The 17,500-nt window shown below is 50.5% G+C and overlaps 1 protein-coding gene across 3 annotated transcripts in view; it reads left to right on the forward strand.

Moving 5' to 3' along the window:
* plxna1a (plexin A1a) overlaps positions 1 to 17,500 on the forward strand; it is a 155,053-nt gene that overhangs the window by 103,367 nt on the left and 34,186 nt on the right. For all 3 annotated transcript variants that reach the window (XM_035521223.1, XM_035521222.1, XM_035521224.1), the window contains exons 10-14: positions 904 to 1,104; positions 8,242 to 8,338; positions 10,354 to 10,544; positions 16,796 to 16,947; positions 17,153 to 17,273. In XM_035521223.1, the coding sequence (XP_035377116.1) occupies positions 904 to 1,104; positions 8,242 to 8,338; positions 10,354 to 10,544; positions 16,796 to 16,947; positions 17,153 to 17,273 (762 nt within the window). The remainder of the gene's footprint in view (positions 1 to 903; positions 1,105 to 8,241; positions 8,339 to 10,353; positions 10,545 to 16,795; positions 16,948 to 17,152; positions 17,274 to 17,500) is intronic.

Genomic DNA, 17,500 nt, shown 5'->3' on the forward strand with positions numbered 1-17,500 from the left:
TGACATGGTTATGCAGGTGCTAGGGAGTGTGTGTTTGCCGATGTGTCGACACACTCAGTCAGGCCGGATCCAACTAACGCGTAGTGTGTGGGATTAGCTGGAAGAGATAATCACGATAATGTTAGTTTGACCGCCATCTTCTGAACTACCTGACATTGGATTAATTCTGGTGTTAGGATAAGATCCTGATGTTCCAAGGATATTATTGCCTTTTATTTAACCAGGAAAGGAAAACTCATGTTAGAATCTCTTTTATAGGAGGGTCAAGATAAGATCAGCACATGTACCAAACAGTTCCCACATAGAAACACAACAGAAAACATCATACAAAACCCATTTAAATTCATTTAAACATGGACAGACATCAAAGTCCACTTTTAGGCTCTGCAGAATACGTTTAAACAAATGTTATGAAACAAGATCAGAAAACTCTGTAAGGACTTTTGCAGGGAATACCTTGGAATTTGAATAAATAAATAAATAAACTCCCGGAAAACCAAAGCTTAATTCCATCTTGCTCCATGCCCTGATTTCTCACTTGTTGGCATGACAACGGGGGTGGTAGCATCCCACAGTCCTTCTGCGTCCTCCGCTTTACCCGGGCGGAGAGCAGTCTCGGTTGGCGAGGACGCTGTTTGCACAGCAGCGTTGGCTTCTGGACGACGCCCACTGAATATCTGTCCTCCATCGCTGCCGCGCTTTTGCTTAACGGAGCAAACAAAACAATAAAGAACCAAGTAAGCGAACCGTTGCGCATGCCCGAGCGCGGAGGAACCTCGGCACACTACCCGTGCTCCCTTCGCAGGGGGTGGAGCGACGAAGCATGAGTGCCAGGACGGTTCCATGTGCTCTCACCACTCACGTGTTTGTTTGTTTTTTTGTTGTTGTTGCTTTTCCTTACAGGAGTGCCCCCAAATCCTGCCCTCCACGCAGATCTACATCCCGGTGGGCGTAATGAAGCCGATCACACTGCTGGCCCGGAATCTTCCGCAGCCGCAGTCGGGCCAGAGGAACTACGAGTGCATCTTCTACATCCAGGGCAAAGAGCACAGTGTTACGGCCTTGCGCTTCAACAGTACCAGCATACAGTGCCAGAAGACCCTGGTGAGTATGCCCCGCCGTCCTATCAAATCCGTCCGTGAGCCGCGAGCCGACGTGCCTCTGTAAGAGGCCAGTGAAAGCAGTTTACAAGAGGCGTTTTGGAGAACTGTTTTCGGATGTGGCATGTCTGTTTATGGTTTTTCCAAAGGCAGTCCAGACCTGTGGCAGGGCTCCGGACGCCTTGCATATACTGACGGGCGCGAGCTCGCGACAGGATGTTGAAAGATCAGTGTTTTCGTAGACATCTCCTTTCACGGATGGATTTGCAAAGAGCAGATTAAAGAGGGAAGCAGTCGTTTAAGACGGCGTTATGGGCCGAGGGGCGCACGAGCTCCCGGCGGCCCACCGTTTGTTGTGACACCTCTTTAGTCTCTTCTGTTGTTATTTTTCTGCTAGTCAACACTAAGCCATATTAGCCCGGCTGGCCGTTTATCAGAACTCCCATCAGGCTCTGAAGTCGATCCGGGTAGCGGAGATGCGCTCTTATGAAATGTATGGTGTGATCTTTTTAACTGACTGTCACTTTGGCAGTCATTAATGGGGGAAGTAAAGCACGCGTGTTTCAGTGTGGCGTATCACTCCTCATGCTCACTAGTGATTCCTCTGTTTCTCTCTCTCTCTGTCTCATGATTTCCTCTATGTTTGTCTCTCTCTCTCTCTCTCTCTAGCCCAGTCTCAGTGACATGTCACCTGACAGAAAGCTAATTACTCAGCTAAGAGAGCGGTGGAGCGCTAAAGAAGCTCGCTCGATTTCGGAGCAATGATGTGTTTTTTTTTTTTTTGTTTGTTTTTTTGTCTCCTTGGTAATGCAGTGCGAGTCCTTCAACTCAGCCAGAAGGAACCATCAGCCAAAACAACCCCACAAAAAAAAAAACCCAACGAACAAAAAACCCCCGAAAATAAGCCTGTCACTTAAGTGTAGCCTCATCCCTCTGCCACTGCATCGTGCCATGTCCCGAGAGCGCACGCTGCTTTATAATGCCCCTAATAAAGCTACAGGTTCAGAACTTCATCCTGGTCTCATTCAGGGCCTTCTTAACCCCAAGTCAAACTCCTAACGTCGCCTGCCCTGCTCGGCGAGACCTCTGTCGGAACGATTCAGGAGCACGCCTGTCGATTCCTGCATCAGCTAGCGCCCTCCGTGCCCGACGGGCCCAGCCCGTGCCACTGGCCTGGCAGAGACGCTCCGTCACTCCTAATGAAAACTGGCAATTACATCCGTGTTAATATCCACGCAGCAATTATGCCATTAGATGCTGGCAATTACGACTTACTTAGCGTCTGCGGTTTTCAGCGGCGAACGCGGCGGAGCCCTGTGTGAGAATTCCATTAATGGGAGCGTTGGCGATCCGCAGATTGACAGCCCACGGGCCTGGAGAAAGAGGCGCCGCCATTGTTTTAGCATGTCAGGCAGTCGCGGAGTTTGTTAATGGCACCAGTCTGGGTTCGTCTCTGGACCGCCCCACCAATCCCGCATTGAAGCCTTTGTCGTTTTCCCATTATGGACTCCACTTCTGACGTCGAAATCCACGGGTCGGACATAAATCACCTTCCTAAGCCTTTCAGCACACTTTGCCGTGCAGAGACCCCCGTTTGTCTGAGTCTTGAATAGGAGGGCTGGCTCCGACGATCCCATTGCCGTAACACAGAGTGTTACCGCAGATGTTTGCGCCACAGTACCTCAGGTGAAATAAGGACAGGTGGTGTCATTTTCAGCAGTAGGTTTTTTTTTTCCCCATAGAAGAAATAAAGACTAATTAGTAACTATAGTAACCAAGGAGTCGTATGGTGGCGGCTGCCAGCTGCTCTCTGGTCTGTGGAGAGAAGGAGATAGCAGGAGTATGATTAGGTGAAGGTGGCTGATTGTGTTTGCCCGAGACTGATTGATTTGATCTTTCCTCTCGCCATCTTAAGACGATGAGTTAATGAAACGCGGGCGTGTGCCGGGAGGCAGGAGAAGGCAGGTAGTGCAGAGAGCATCGATTGAGTAAACAGGAGACACAGAGCCAAGTGCAGAACAGAGCCTGGAGAAGTGTCAGTGCATCACGGAGTGTATTAGCCAGTCAACACAGGGGAAGTGTGTGTGCGCCTGTGCGTGTGTGTGCCTTTGTGTCTTCTGTCTTCGTGTGCACACGCGTGCACAGGGGTGCACTCTCATGTAAGCGCGTATGTATGTGATTTGGGTCACTGACTTGTTTTTTTGTGAACATTCATTCATTCCCAGCTAAACAGAACACAAGATCTTCACTGTGTGCAGCATGAAGATTTGATTCTTTCACAGACTCGCAGTAGTCAAAGAAAATTGGGTGGGGTTTTTTTTGGTCTCTGCAATAAATGGTTTATTTAATCTGTCTTGCTGGCTGTATGTTGATACTGCCAAATGCCGGTGTCAATAACTGCATATGAAACTTTACCCACAGTGTATGTTGGTCTTTGATGTGCGTGCGATGCAGGTGTATGATGGAGAGAGAGTGGAAGAGAGTTGACAGAGGAAAAACAAAGAAAAAGTGATGTGAAGGGTCCCCAAATCACTCAGGCTCTGTCTGAGTGCTTTAGAAGAGGACCCAAGGGATGAACAGGACAGCGTGATAATATCACCCATAGCTTACAACATTACCTTCTGCTCAGATAAATGACTGCTCATCCACTCCTCAGCCAGCTCTGCAGTTGTGTGTGCGCGCGCGCGCGCGCGTGTGTGTGTGTGTGTGTGTGTGTGTGTGTGTGTGTGTGTGTGTGTGTGTGTGTGTGTGTGTGTGTGTGTGTGAGAGAGAGAGGGAGGAAGCATGCAGTGATGGAAGTGGGGACAAGGGGCGAAGGAAGAAAAATCTCATCCAGAATCTTCTCGGCAGCGTCTGCCGATTTACGCGGCGGAATGAGGACTATCGGGAGAGTTTGATAGGATCCAATTAAAAGCCGTCGCAGATAAAATGATGATGAATTGCAGCAATGTAAGAGAGAGACAGCTCGGTCCGGACTCAGCCCAGACCTCGCTCCCTGAGTCTGGGAAACTGGAGTGGGCGGAGCGGGGGGTGGGGGGCACAGCAGCCTGGCCTGTTTTCTCCTGCCGTGGGACAGGAGGTTGGGAGATCTGCTGCCGTCATGCGGTGGGGTTAACCGTGCGCCCCCGCTGGGCACACCGTCCACAGAGGGCCCACGAGGAGCACACCACGTAGCTGAACAGGGGGTGAACCTTCCACCACGACCTTGATTTGGTCCATGTTGAACAGACCCCCGTTTTCAGCAAATGGTAATGTCCACCAGTGTTTCTCTATGAGTGTGTGGGACTGGGTTTTTAGCTTGTAGGGAATAGTCAATTTTCAGTTATAACTGAACGTAAGAATACCATGTATATGCTGGGTATAATGAAAGTGATGTAATGTTTATTTGATTAAAAATACACACACACAAGGTCCTGCTTTTACCATGTAGTGTCTGTGTGTGCAGGGACGATATTTATGTATGTATGTGTGCATCGTGTGGAGGGGTGTGTGTACGTGCGTGCTGATGTGTTATTTTTTTACCCCACTGTACAGGTATCCTTTCAGAATGACTAATTACGTGCGGGTGACCCACACAAAGGCGCTCTTTTTTTTAATTCCCAGCCTCCACCATCCCCCCCACACTCCATCTGCTGGGCTGTTTTGTTAACATCGGCACTTTCCAGCCTGCGGCCCTGGGATCTCATACCTCCCCTCGCGTCCCCGACGCAGCCCTGATCTATGGGCCGGTGCCGGCGGAGCGCGCGCGGGCCGGGCCGAGCCGAGGAGACGCACGCCCGCTCCGCTCTATTTTTGGCGCCCGTTCTTTATACCCCTTGCAAGGGTAATTATGTATTCTCTGGCATGCAGGTGGAACGGCAGGACTGATGAGGCGCCGCGTCTTCGTGGGGCTCCTTCCAACTTTCCCCCGATTTTCCTCTCTGCCAATTATCCGGGGCCGCGAGAGGAGATTTCCATTGCAAATTAGCATACGGCGTTCGGTGCCGGGCTCCTCCGTTGTGGCGGGAAGGCGAGCTCAGGCCGTCCGCGTCCTCGTGCGCGGGAGCAGCTCTCTCCACAAGCCCTCACACCCCGCCAGACGGTTTATCACAGGCTCTAAGCTGTCGCGCATCGGGTGCCGTGTACCTGCTTGAGAGTGACGACACGTTATGATAAATAGCAGCAAGCGTGGGCGTAGGGATTGGCCACTGTATTTCTGATGAGGTATTCAATCACGCTGCAGTTGGGTTTGACGTGCCACCGTTTTCCCGGGGATTTCTAGGTGGGGGCGGAGTTTGGGGTGGGCGGGGGGGGGGGTGTGTATATGATGTTGCTGAGAGAGAGAGAGAATGCCGTGAGCCTCGACATTTCAATATGTCTCTTGCTGTATTAGGTCAGCACTTAAGAGTGAGCAAGCGAATGTGTGCATGTGCGTGTGTTCATGTATGTGTTTGTTCGTGTGTGTGTGTGTGTGTGTGTGTGACAATGTGCCGGATCATGCTTATTCTTAATTAGGTCATGGACATGTTTCTCCTCACCTTGTGTTTGAAGCCTCACTTGGCCTCTTGGGCTCCCCGTGCTCGTGTGAGCAATTAATTACCCTCTGCCATGTCTCCATGACGACCAGGGGCCAATAATGAGTGTTATTATTCATCTGTTCTCAAGTACAGGAGGAACTGACCCCAGCGCGTCCGAGGGTCTCTGTCTTCCCCCTCTCTCTGCATCTTCACCACCCTGCATGTGTGCTGGAGGCACTCCAGACTTCTCCCATCATATGTGTAAATGATGCAAGTCACATGACCTACAGAACAATGTCTCCCTCAGTGGGTTTCTGGCCTTTTGCTGTTTTAGAGGTCACATGACCCCAGTCTCACGGGCTTCCCCAAGAGTTTAGGGAGCCCGTGAGGTAATTATCCTGCCGAGGTGTGTGTGCACGTGTGCGTTTGTGTGTGTGCGTGTGGAGTAATGTCAAAGGCATTTTAATGGTTGTATGAATAAATCATCTTTGTGTTGGGGACAGAGGGGCTTTTGTGAGAGTGCTGTAACTGTGTGGGCAGTTCAGCTGAACCACTAAACCAGCCCTTTAACGTGTAACGGAGCTGGACACCAGGCAAAAGCCACGGGCTGGGCAAGTGTGTGAGCTCACGTCTCCGCTTACTGTGTGAGCATGTACACGTGCATCTGTGAGTGTACGCGCATGCATGTGTTTGTGCCAAAGTCATATGTTTTCTGTTTAGAGGATGGCGTGAAATTACAGCGCTGTGCTTTGGGAGAAGGAATTGACATCTCGTTTACATAAATTGTTTAATTTCATTTATATTCTGACTCTTCAGAATCATAATGTGAACACACACACACACACACACACACACACACACAAAGCAGCACTGGGAAGGTCCTGATCTTGCAGTACTGTTGAGTGTGCATGTGTACGAGATATGACCACGGCTGGTAATAAGCACTAGTCAGTAGCCTCACTTCTCACCGTCCAAGCCCTGTGTGTGTGTGTGAGTGTGTGTGCGTGTGTGTGTGTGTGTGCGTGCATGCGTGTATGTAAGGGTGTGCCCGTGTGTGTGCGTGCATGCGTGTATGTAAGGGTGTGCCCGTGTGTGTGTGTGTGTGTGTGTGTGTGTGTGTGTGTGTGTGTGTGGGAGGAGACGGCAGGGCCCAAATGAGACGTGTCAGAGAACAAATTGGAAATGCCAATTTCACTTACTGTTCGGCATCACTCTTCACGCCTAAATTCTGCACTTATTTCATGTGTAAATTAATGGCTTCCACTCCGTAATTTAGATTTTTTAGATCTAACCCTCATCTCTCCTTTCTCTTTCTCTCTCTCTCTCTCTCTCTCTCTCTCTCTCTCCCTCCCCCTCTCTCACTCTGTGACTCTGTGTCTATATGCCCTTAGACGTCAGAGGGTGTGTGTCACACACACACACACACACACACACACACAATATATATATATAGTGTGTGTGTGTGTGTGTGTGTGCGTGTATGCGCTCCTGGCTCGGAGCACTAGCCTGGTGTCTCAGTGGTTTCAGCCCTGCCCAAGTCCTGGCAGATAACGGCAGTGTTACTGTTTAAGTACTGTGTTATACTATGCCATGGAAATGTTGAATAAAAATGGATTCTACTCATTACAGATAAAATTGCCAATTGTAGTACTGACACAATTTTGTTTAGGTATGAAAACTGATTTTTGCTGTGTATGTCACTTTGTGTGTGTGTGTGTGTGTGTGCGTGTGTGTGTGCGTGCGCGCGCACACGTATCTTTGTGTGCATTTGTGGGCGTGCGTGTGTATGTGCGTGTGTATGTATACACACGGGTGTGTGGATGTGCATGTCTGTTTGTGTGTGTTCACGTGTGTGTGTGCGCGTGTTGTGTGGGTGCATGGTGTGTGTGTGTGTGTGTGTGTGTGTGTTCACGTGTGTGTGTGTGTGTGTTCATGTGTACGTGCGTCCTGGATGTACGAGAGCAGCAGGATGCTGCCAGGTGTGTTGTTTTTGGGGATCCAAGCGAGGCCGTGAGTGGTGGGCAGGGCCCTGCAGGGCTGGGAGACTCTGTGAGGGTCTGCAGTGTGTCAGGGCACAGAGACCCCCCGCCCCCCCTGGGCGTGTGCTGGGAATGGCCACACGAGGAGTGCTCTATCCGCGCTCTCCCCGCCTTCTTCCGTGCTCGGACGGCAAGATTTGCATGGAGCGCTGGAACTGAGCCAGCATGTTTCATTCATGGCCCGGAGCGTGCAGAAGTTCCGGCCCGGAGACGCTCAGAAGGGAGAGGAAGTGGTGCCATGCCGGCCCGCCTGCCACGGGTTCACCCGACCGAGCCGCGCTTGGCTTCCTGTGTACTGAGCTGCGGTCTGAGGATTTGACTTGATCCCTGTGTGCGTTTTGGTCACTGTTTTATTTTACCTCCCATACTACAGTTTTGGAATGGATGATGATGGCCTGCGTTAGTTGAGTCAGTGCACTGTACAGACTGTTAAGCAAAACTCACGTTTTCACCGCGTCATTCTTTATTCCTCACAGTTCACCCTCTGAAGTCTAAGTACATTTTCTCTGTTTTCGCATCCATTCTTAAATTCACGTCTAAGGTTTTCATAGCGTGCGTCGTCAGGAAGAGAGAGTGTCCGGTACTAAGCGTGTCCTCTCTTTGCAGTATGACTATGAAGGCAGTGACATTGGGGACCTTCCCGTGGACCTGTCTGTGGTGTGGAATGGGGACTTCGTCATCGACAACCCTTACAGAATGAAAGGTATTCCTTTAAAACACCTCCTGCACTCCGTTCCCCCTTTCCTCACATTCTAAGGGATAGCAGTCTCTCCCGAGACCACATCGACCTCCTCCTCATCCCCCACTCTTCCTCGCCTTCCACACTTCAATCTCGCCCCGTTTCGTCCTGGTCCTCTGATCCCGGAGGCACTCGCCACGGTGACGGTAAAGGCTTGGACCGGGCTCCGGATTTCGGCACGAAAGCGGAATTCCGCGGAAGTGTCATAAATCGGTCTCCGCAAATCTGCGCCCACCGTTCGGTTTGTAGGTGTCCATGGTTGTATTTCCACAGCCAGTAGCATCGCGATGCCAACGTCTCCGTAGCTCCTTGATCACGTTGTTGCTTTAGTGACGATGCTGATGCTACACATCTGTCTAGCATTCCCTCCCCGGACAAAAATAAACCCCTCATGGCATTACAGATTTCGAATCAAATGCATTTTGGTTTTTTGTTTTTTTAAAAAAAAGCCAAACACCGACTGCTGGATACAACATAAGCCAACATCCTCTGAAGCAGAACAGGTGCTTTATTTTCCCTCTGCTCAGAAGTAGAGAAACTTGTTTCTCATCACCTCTAAGCAGTAGTGCTGACTGCTCGGTAGTTCTGAAAAAACTCGCTTCTCTGTAGATCCCTTCCGACCGTTCCAGCGAGACCTCCTTTTATGCTTTCAAAAAACCCAGATAAATCTCCTTTTTAAAAATGGAAAAATTCACAGCGCCGTCACGCCTTCCTTGGTGAACTTTTATGTTTGTTTAGAGAATGTTTCCATTAGACATAAATCCTAATACAGCCTTCGCCGTTTGGAACGGCCGCGCTGACGTAGGGAGAGACGAGAGGAAAACCGAAAATCAATTCTGATAGAATTTCAGGGCAGCCAGTCTGACGACACACAATTAACAAACGTGGCCATAAAATGATAATGTCAGTGGATGACTCGCTCCCTGTAAAAGAAGAAAGAAGAAGCTAGCGCTCTTCTGTGGTGGCCATCAGCGTACTGTAGCAAAGCAAGGGGAGCAGCTGTCTGACGCTGCCGCGGAGTGTGAGCGTCCCGGAGCATTACGATTCAGCTCGGGGAGAAGAGAAAGCTCAGTAGCGTTTCATACCAGTTCCAGAGCAGTTCCGGCGGCTTAAACCACATCACCTCGCTGTTTCTATTTCAGCTTCCTGTGATGCGTGTGGTATTTCGGTGCAGGCGTCGCTGTATTCAAACGCAAATTCGAGCGCTGCACAGAACGGAAGCCGACAACTTGCAGGGCCTTTTCTGTTCCAGGCCAGATTTATCCATCTTTGCCAGACTGCCTTAGAAAAACACGGGCTTTGCCCTGGTGTAAAGCGGAAATGTTAATGTAATTAAATCATTCATTTGGTTCAGTTTAATTAGCCCAGCGCTACTTTTTAAGCTTAGCCATCGCTAATCAGATTAGTGGCTAGTCTGCGGCGGATGGATACGGTGTCTCCTTTGAAGTCCCTGGGCTGCGCTGCGCGCCCACTCCCTGCCTGAGCCCGACGAGCGGAGTCTCGGGAGAGACCCCCTCTCCTGCCCCCTCTCCTGGAGGCGTGAAAAGCCCGTGCCTCCAGCATCCTAGTAGAAATCAAGATGCATTTCCAGTCTTTCGCACGCCTTAAAAAAAAAAAAAAACAAACACACAAAAAAACACGTCGGCCGCGCTCGAGAAACTGTTTCTTTTTCCGCCCGAAAAAGTTTCACGCCTCATCGGTCCTTTAAGCGGCACGTTGGCATTCTTTTACTTCTCTCTCGGTAAACCCGAGCAGTGGCCCCACTCCAGCGTTTCCTGTCATAGCTTCTGACTGTCCACTTCCCTCACGTCGTTTGAAGCCTGCCTCTTACCCGCCGTAATCGCTTCCAACGCCGCAATGAATCCTTTTCCTAGTTAAACACGGACGTGTGTTGTTCTTTGGGTGTGTGTGTGTGTGTGTGTGTGTGTCAACCTGTGCTGCGATCGTCCGGCCACTCACACTCCTGCCTCCGTCTGCAGCTCACCTGTATAAATGCTACGCCCTGCGGGACAGCTGCGGCATGTGTCTGAAGGCGGACCCGCGCTTCGACTGCGGTTGGTGTGTGCAGGAGAAGAAGTGCTCGCTCAGACAGGAGTGCGCTCCCCTGGAGAGCGCCTGGATGCACCCGAGCACCGGCAACAGTCGGTGTACACACCCCAAAATCACCAAGGTGAGACTTCTGAAATGTCACGTTCAGAATCCTCAACGGGGAGGAAAGGTTCCGTAGGTCCGTTTAGCTAACGGGAGTTCGGCACGCTGTGCCCTGACCTCAGGCCTCGTCTTGCAGACTGTGTGAGTTTTCGAAAGCATTACTAAGTCACAGTGGATTCAAATGGAGCTTTAGTGCCTTTGAGTCATCTTATCTTTACCGAATGTCTCATGTGAGACCTCGAGGTCTCACCATCGTCACGATCCTGCCTGGCACTGCGTTTTATGTCAACTTTCACACACGTAACCTCACACATAAGACGCACTAACAGGTCTCACCCTCAAGATTAAGTCCAGTCCTCTACTTTGGTATCATTTACATGTACATGTACATTTACGGCATTTAGCAGATGCTCGTATCCAGAGCGACTTACACAAGTGCTTTGTCAGTTCCTCACAAAATACATCCTAGTCCAGTACAGTAGGTTCGAGTTTAACATACCAATGAACTAGAATATTGTAGAAATACAGGGATCACTGCTGTTGACTAGAAGAGCAAAACACACAAGCTCTATCTCAGACAATCCGTGCAATAAACTAGAGTTAGTCAACATCAGTGCAATCAATACCCTACAATAAGTAGTAGTTTCACTTAATCAACACAGGAGCAGAGTCAGTGGTCATTTAAATATTGCACAAATAGACGGGTCTTCGGTCTGTGTTTGAAGGAACTTTTCTGTCCGGACATCAAGCGTCTCAGGCGTGTGTTCGTTACCGCGCTGAGCAGGACCGACTCTGACGTGCAGCTGTGCCAGTCCTTGGCTGCCTGCAGGCACAGGGGAGCAGCATGGTCTCTGCGAGCGATAAGCTCCCGATACCGGGTAATTGGCAGCGGCATAGAGGCTAATCTGTTAGCGTGCGCCTGTCTCTTACCCTACTTATCTCCCTACGAATGCGCCTGAGAGCCGCAATAGAGGGAGATGGGATAGGACGGAGGACGCCGGCGCTCAGCCGAGGCCTGGGGTCCGGGGCGAGCGTTTGGCCGCGCCTACAGGGCCGAGGTCAGGCCATTTCACCCGTGGGCAAGGCGGGGCTTACTGGCAGTAGGCCAGGCATGACTAAAGAATGGGAAAGAAGATCTGAGTGAGCAACGGTCTGAGCAAAGTGGCGCACACTCGACCCAAACCTGACCTGTGACCTTGTTCTGTGGTGCACTGTGGGTTATAGATATCTGCATCGCATTGTAATCCACTGTTATTAATATGAATGCGCATTAAAATAGTTACAGCAGCGTTCCCCACTGTATAAAGTAAGCCTCTCACCCTTGACTCCTTCTGTTCTTTGCATGGTCTGCCCTTTCTTCTTTAATAAGTATTCACTGGCTCTCTGCCTGTCGGAGTGCTCTCTGCCTCAGTATATTGGTTGCAGAATAAACTTCTAATTTCATTTGGAATAGAATATTTAACTGGGATTTCTTATTTTCTCTCTCTCTCTCTCCGTCTGGCTCTCTCTTCTTCTCTTCCACTCTCTCTCTCTCGCTGACCTGCGAGTATAATAAGTAATTGAATTCTCTTTACGGCTGTTTCATTGCCTTGTGTTCCGAGCCTCAGCTAACACGGCGAACTCCGAGGGGCTTACCAACTTTCCTCAGCCTTAACCAAGCTTTCACCTGTCCTTCTGTTCAGAACTAATGAGAGACATGCTTAATATTCAGATGGCGTGCATCTGTTTGTCTGTTTGACCGTGAGATTGCGCGTGCCCGTGCGTGCGTGTGCATGAGACGGGCGTCTTCCCTAAGGTTCTCCGTGACCCTTGACCTCTCAACATACCTCTCCATACTGTTCCCTGTACAGCTGCAGCTTGGTCTGTGTACGCTGTGTTTGGTCCATTTAATTAGACGAATATTACAGCACAACTTGGGCGTCCCACCACCACCAGTACTCCACCACCACCACCAGCAGTACTCAACCACCAGCAGTACTCCACCACCTCTACCACCAGTACTGCACCACCACCACCAGTACTCCACCACCTCCACCACCACCACCATCACCTCCACCACCTCCACCAACACCAGTACTCCACCACCACCATCACCTCCACCACCTCCACCACCACCACCATCACCTCCACCACCTCCACCAACACCAGTACTCCACCACCACCACCACCACCATCATCACCTCCACCACCACCACCAACACCAGTACTCCACCACCACCACCACCACCATCATCACCTCCACCACCTCCACCAACACCAGTACTCCACCACCACCACCATCACCTCCACCACCTCCACCAACACCAGTACTCCACCACCACCACCACCATCACCTCCACCACCTCCACCAACACCAGTACTCCACCACCACCACCATCACCTCCACCACCTCCACCAACACCAGTACTCCACCACCACCACCATCACCTCCACCACCTCCACCAACACCAGTACTCCACCACCTCCACCACCACCACCATCACCTCCACCACCTCCACCAACACCAGTACTCCACCACCACCACCACCACCACCATCACCTCCACCACCTCCACCAACACCAGTACTCCACCACCACCACCATCACCTCCACCACCTCCACCAACACCAGTACTCCACCACCACCACCACCACCACCACCATCACCTCCACCACCTCCACCAACACCAGTACTCCACCACCACCATCACCTCCACCACCTCCACCAACACCAGTACTCCACCACCACCACCATCACCTCCACCACCTCCACCAACACCAGTACTCCACCACCACCACCACCACCTCCACCACCTCCACCACCACCAGTACTCCACCACCACCACCACTCCACCACCTCCACCAACATTACTCCGCCTCTGCCTCCACCACTACCGCGCCACCACCATCACCACCAACAACAAACGCCACCAAACACCACCTTCTGTTACCCTTCTCCCCACTCCCTCCTTGACCCTGTCAGTGGACGGAAGCCTTGATCACTTCTGACACTAAAGTGTGTTAAACACACTCCTCATGTTCCCCCCACTTTAAGGAGAGAAGCTTGGTGAAAGGTGTGCTGGGTATCTGTCTTCTCTTCTGGCAGCTTGTTGACAGTTGCTATGAGTGAACTCTGTGAAACTCAGCCGTAGCGTGCGCTGGGCTGGCGTCTCTGCTGGTGCCCCTCCCAACCTACTGAGTGCGCGATGGACAAACACAAAGCTCCATGCAAAAATTACCCCTCTGAAACCAATTACAGCCTGCTCCACCTCTCTCTTGTGTGTGTGTGTGTGTGTGTGTGTGTTTAAGGTAGCTTTTTATTCTGTAATCTGTAGGAGCCTGATTGGTTCTGTAGAAGCAGCTTCTACAGAGAAATAAGGAAACACCACAACTCCACGATACAACACAGTGAAAGTGGGATAAAGCAGAAAGTCCCAGCTGAGGCCATTTGGCTTCTAAATGTGATGGCTGCTAAATATTCCTCTGCGCAGGCAGGAGGAGACAGAATCACGCGCACCAGCTCTCAAAGCTTTGGGGACCATCGCCGCAAAATGATTTCGCTAAGCGGGCATTTATTGTGACGTTCTCCATCAGTGCGTGCTCCTTCCCCAGGAAAAGCACTGTGCCCTCGTGCGCACGCGTCGTGCGGCAGCGTCAGGCCCGTAGTGTGCTCTGTTACCTCTGCTTTTCTTTTGGGGATTCCGTGCGACAAACATCAGAGCAGCAAATGTAGCATAAACACCTCATTTCAATTCTTGACTAATGTATGAGATTTATGTAATGTATGATTTAATGGATGACTAATGTATGACTTTATTGACGAAGCATATATGCATATTTAAATAGGCTACAATAGAAAAAAATTAGAATTGAAACGTCTTCTCAGAGATCGCTGTTCTGGAGGCTGCCGCGTCGCACTTTTGACGCCGTTTGGATCCCTGTCGGGGAGAGAAAGCCAGTGCGAGGGGGTCCGGATCTCGCCGGGGACTAACGCCTCGGCACGTTTACAAAAGCAGGACACTAAAACGCTCATCTGCGCTGAATGTTAACACTTTAAAGCCTGACCGAGTTTATTGTGACGAGAACAAAGTCACACATGGAAGTATTTGTAACAATGGCTTGAAACCCCCCCCCGACTATTAAACAATTAATTAAACAATGACCAAACAATTAATTAAACACACGCAAACCCCCCACCCCCCACCCTTGGCAGCTATAATTGCTGCACACACATTCTTCATACCAACTGTCAGTTTTGCATTGTGCGCGTTTCTGCCAGACAATTCTCAGAGATGCTCAAAAGTTATTGAATGTGTACTTTTAATGAAACTTCGGAAAAAGAAAACTGTCACGTTGTTTTATAGAAAAAATCCTCTACGTACTAACTCTATAAATTAACGAAGGCAATTTGAAGAACACAGAGCTGAGTGTTGCAGAATGTCACCAAAGCATTAGGAAATAACTGTTTCATCCTAACAAAACCTTTAAAAATGCAAGGTATGGCAAATCTTTGGGCAGGGCAAGGTTTGCCATGCTTGCACTATTGGAATACACAGTCGTGCTGTTCTAACCCGTAGTCGGTGTGGATGGTGTCGTCTGCAACAGCCAAATGCTCTTTGGAATGATTTTCCAGGATTTGGCTTGCATTCGTCTCCCTTTACTGTGGCACCATTGCTGTGCTCCTTTCCTTTGCGCATTTGCTAGATCTCCAGATGCAGACACAGGATGTGTCGTGAGGTCGGTTGGGCAAGGGAGGCCCCCGCGGCCCCCCGCGGCCGCAGACATGCTCCAGCCAAGATAAAAGACCGTCCCTCTAATGAGGATCAGGCAGAGAGGAGTCCAGGAGGGCAGAATGTAGACTGGGGGGGGGGGGGGGGGCGGAGAAAATCCATCTCCCACATCAGGAAGTGGTTTTATGGAGTGGACATCTGAGTGGACGGAATGTGTGAGATACGCTGGGACGTGGCGTTCTCCCTTTAGTCTGCGCCTGGCTTTTGTTTCAAAATCTGCCCCCTCCTGCCCCCCCTCTTGCCCCCCACCTCCTCCCCTCCTGCCCCTCCTCCCCTCAGCCTCCCTGTGGAGCGAGGAGGACAAACAAAACCAGGCCGCCGCTGGAATCCGCCTCGGGTGCGCCGCATTCCGGTGCACTTTAATCGTATTAATTGCGTGTGATTCTGAAGTGTATCGTTACCCTGCGCTGATAATGAAAGTGCGATTAATTTAACTGTGTCTAATTTAACAAGGTCCTTGGGGAGAATGTGTGTGCAGCGTTCTCCCTCTGGTTTTGGGAGGTTATATTTTTATCCATTATTCTCCACTGCTGATTTAATTACAAATTATAAATTGTTTTTTTAACATAATAAAAGACATGTAGAATAGGTTAACGTGCAGTTACAGAGTGACATGAGTAGGCGGGTTTTCCAGAGCCCCGATATCTCGCGGTGATGTTTAGTCGACAATTGGATTGACTCTGGTGCCCCTGGACAAGCTGAGCGATCCAATGAGATCCGCTGGGATGCGCTGTCCTCTTCCGGGTCTTCTTCCTGCTTTCGAACTGTCTGGGTCTACAAGCCAGAGGGCTGTGCAAGTGTCTTTAGGGTCGATTCTGACCAGTCCGTTTAGAGCAAGTCTCAAATCTCCATCTGCCGCAGAGACGACGGTGGGTGGGGTGGGGGAAATGGCCTGTGATTGGCTCATGATGATTGCACCATCCCTCCCCACATCGGTTACCATATTTGTTTTTTTCACGCCACACCTGTCCTTGTTCTAGAGAAGAATCCAGCCAAATAAATCACATTACATTACCACCATGACGCATGCAGGCTCCAGAGCAGACTTGCAGGAGGGTGGGTAATAACTTTCAATTAAAGGGTGTGTGTGTGTGTGTGTGTGTGTGTGTGTGTGTGTGTGTGTGTGTGTGTGTGTCGCGAGACATTGCGGGACTGGCGGGAGGGTGAGGGTGTTTGGCGGTTCATGGCCGGCACCACGTCCTGGACGCAAGTTTCCTTACAGCTTTACAGGGTTTTTATAGGAGTTACACGCCCTGATTTAACTGCCTAATTTAAAATGGGAAGTTGGTAACGGATATGAATGTGTGAGATGACCCAGATTTGCACGACAGATAAGATTTTGCGTGACAGGTAAAAAAAACTGTGACCTGAATATCGAAATCTTATCCGTGTCAGACTTGCCGCCGTCGTCCGCTTCTGGGCAAAACCTTGCCCGTTTTTGCTGGGATTTAAAGGCAGACTTGACTCTCATGCCGACCTCTGTCTGGTTCCGGTCGTTCCAGCTGTTTCCCGAGACAGGACCACGGCAAGGGGGGACCAGGCTCACCATCACCGGCGAGAACCTGGGCCTGCAGTTCCGAGACATTCAGTCGGGAGTCAGGCTGGGGAAAGTTCCGTGCGTCCCAATCGAAGAGGAGTATGTCAGTGCTGAGAGGTAGGACCTCGACCCGGTCGGGTTCTCGTTGCTGGCTGCCCTCAACCACTGTAATAATTATAATTAAGCTTTGTTAGAAATGATTTCTAAACGCGTATTGGAATGTGCAGTAGTAAATGTTTAATAATCTTGCTGATGTAGTAACACCTCGGCGGCGTGTACGTCTAAAGCAGGGCAGAGGTCGTGAGCTGTGTCTTTTTCCCAGGATTGTGTGCCATCTGAACGACGCCACTGGGCATCGGGTGCAGGAGGCCCAGGTGGAGGTGTGTGTAAGAGACTGCCTGGCAGACTACAGGGCTCTGTCACCCCGGGCCTTCACCTTTGTGGTAAGCTTCTCCCAGTCTGACGTCGCCACACCAAGGCGAATGTTCAGCACCCAGAGCGGTTTCATAAATCCGAGGCGCCCGTTCACCGTGCAGTACCGTAGCCCTTTTATCTCTGGTGTGACTGTTGCCACAGGAAAAATGTGCATAGTAGAAAAAATGATTCCATGCCAAGCAATGACCAAAAAAAAAAAAAAGCACCTACATCATGCCGAGCAGTCTGGCTTTGT

The sequence above is a fragment of the Electrophorus electricus genome, chromosome 22, assembly GCF_013358815.1.
Source record: "Electrophorus electricus isolate fEleEle1 chromosome 22, fEleEle1.pri, whole genome shotgun sequence".
In the NCBI taxonomy this organism is placed as follows: domain Eukaryota; kingdom Metazoa; phylum Chordata; class Actinopteri; order Gymnotiformes; family Gymnotidae; genus Electrophorus; species Electrophorus electricus.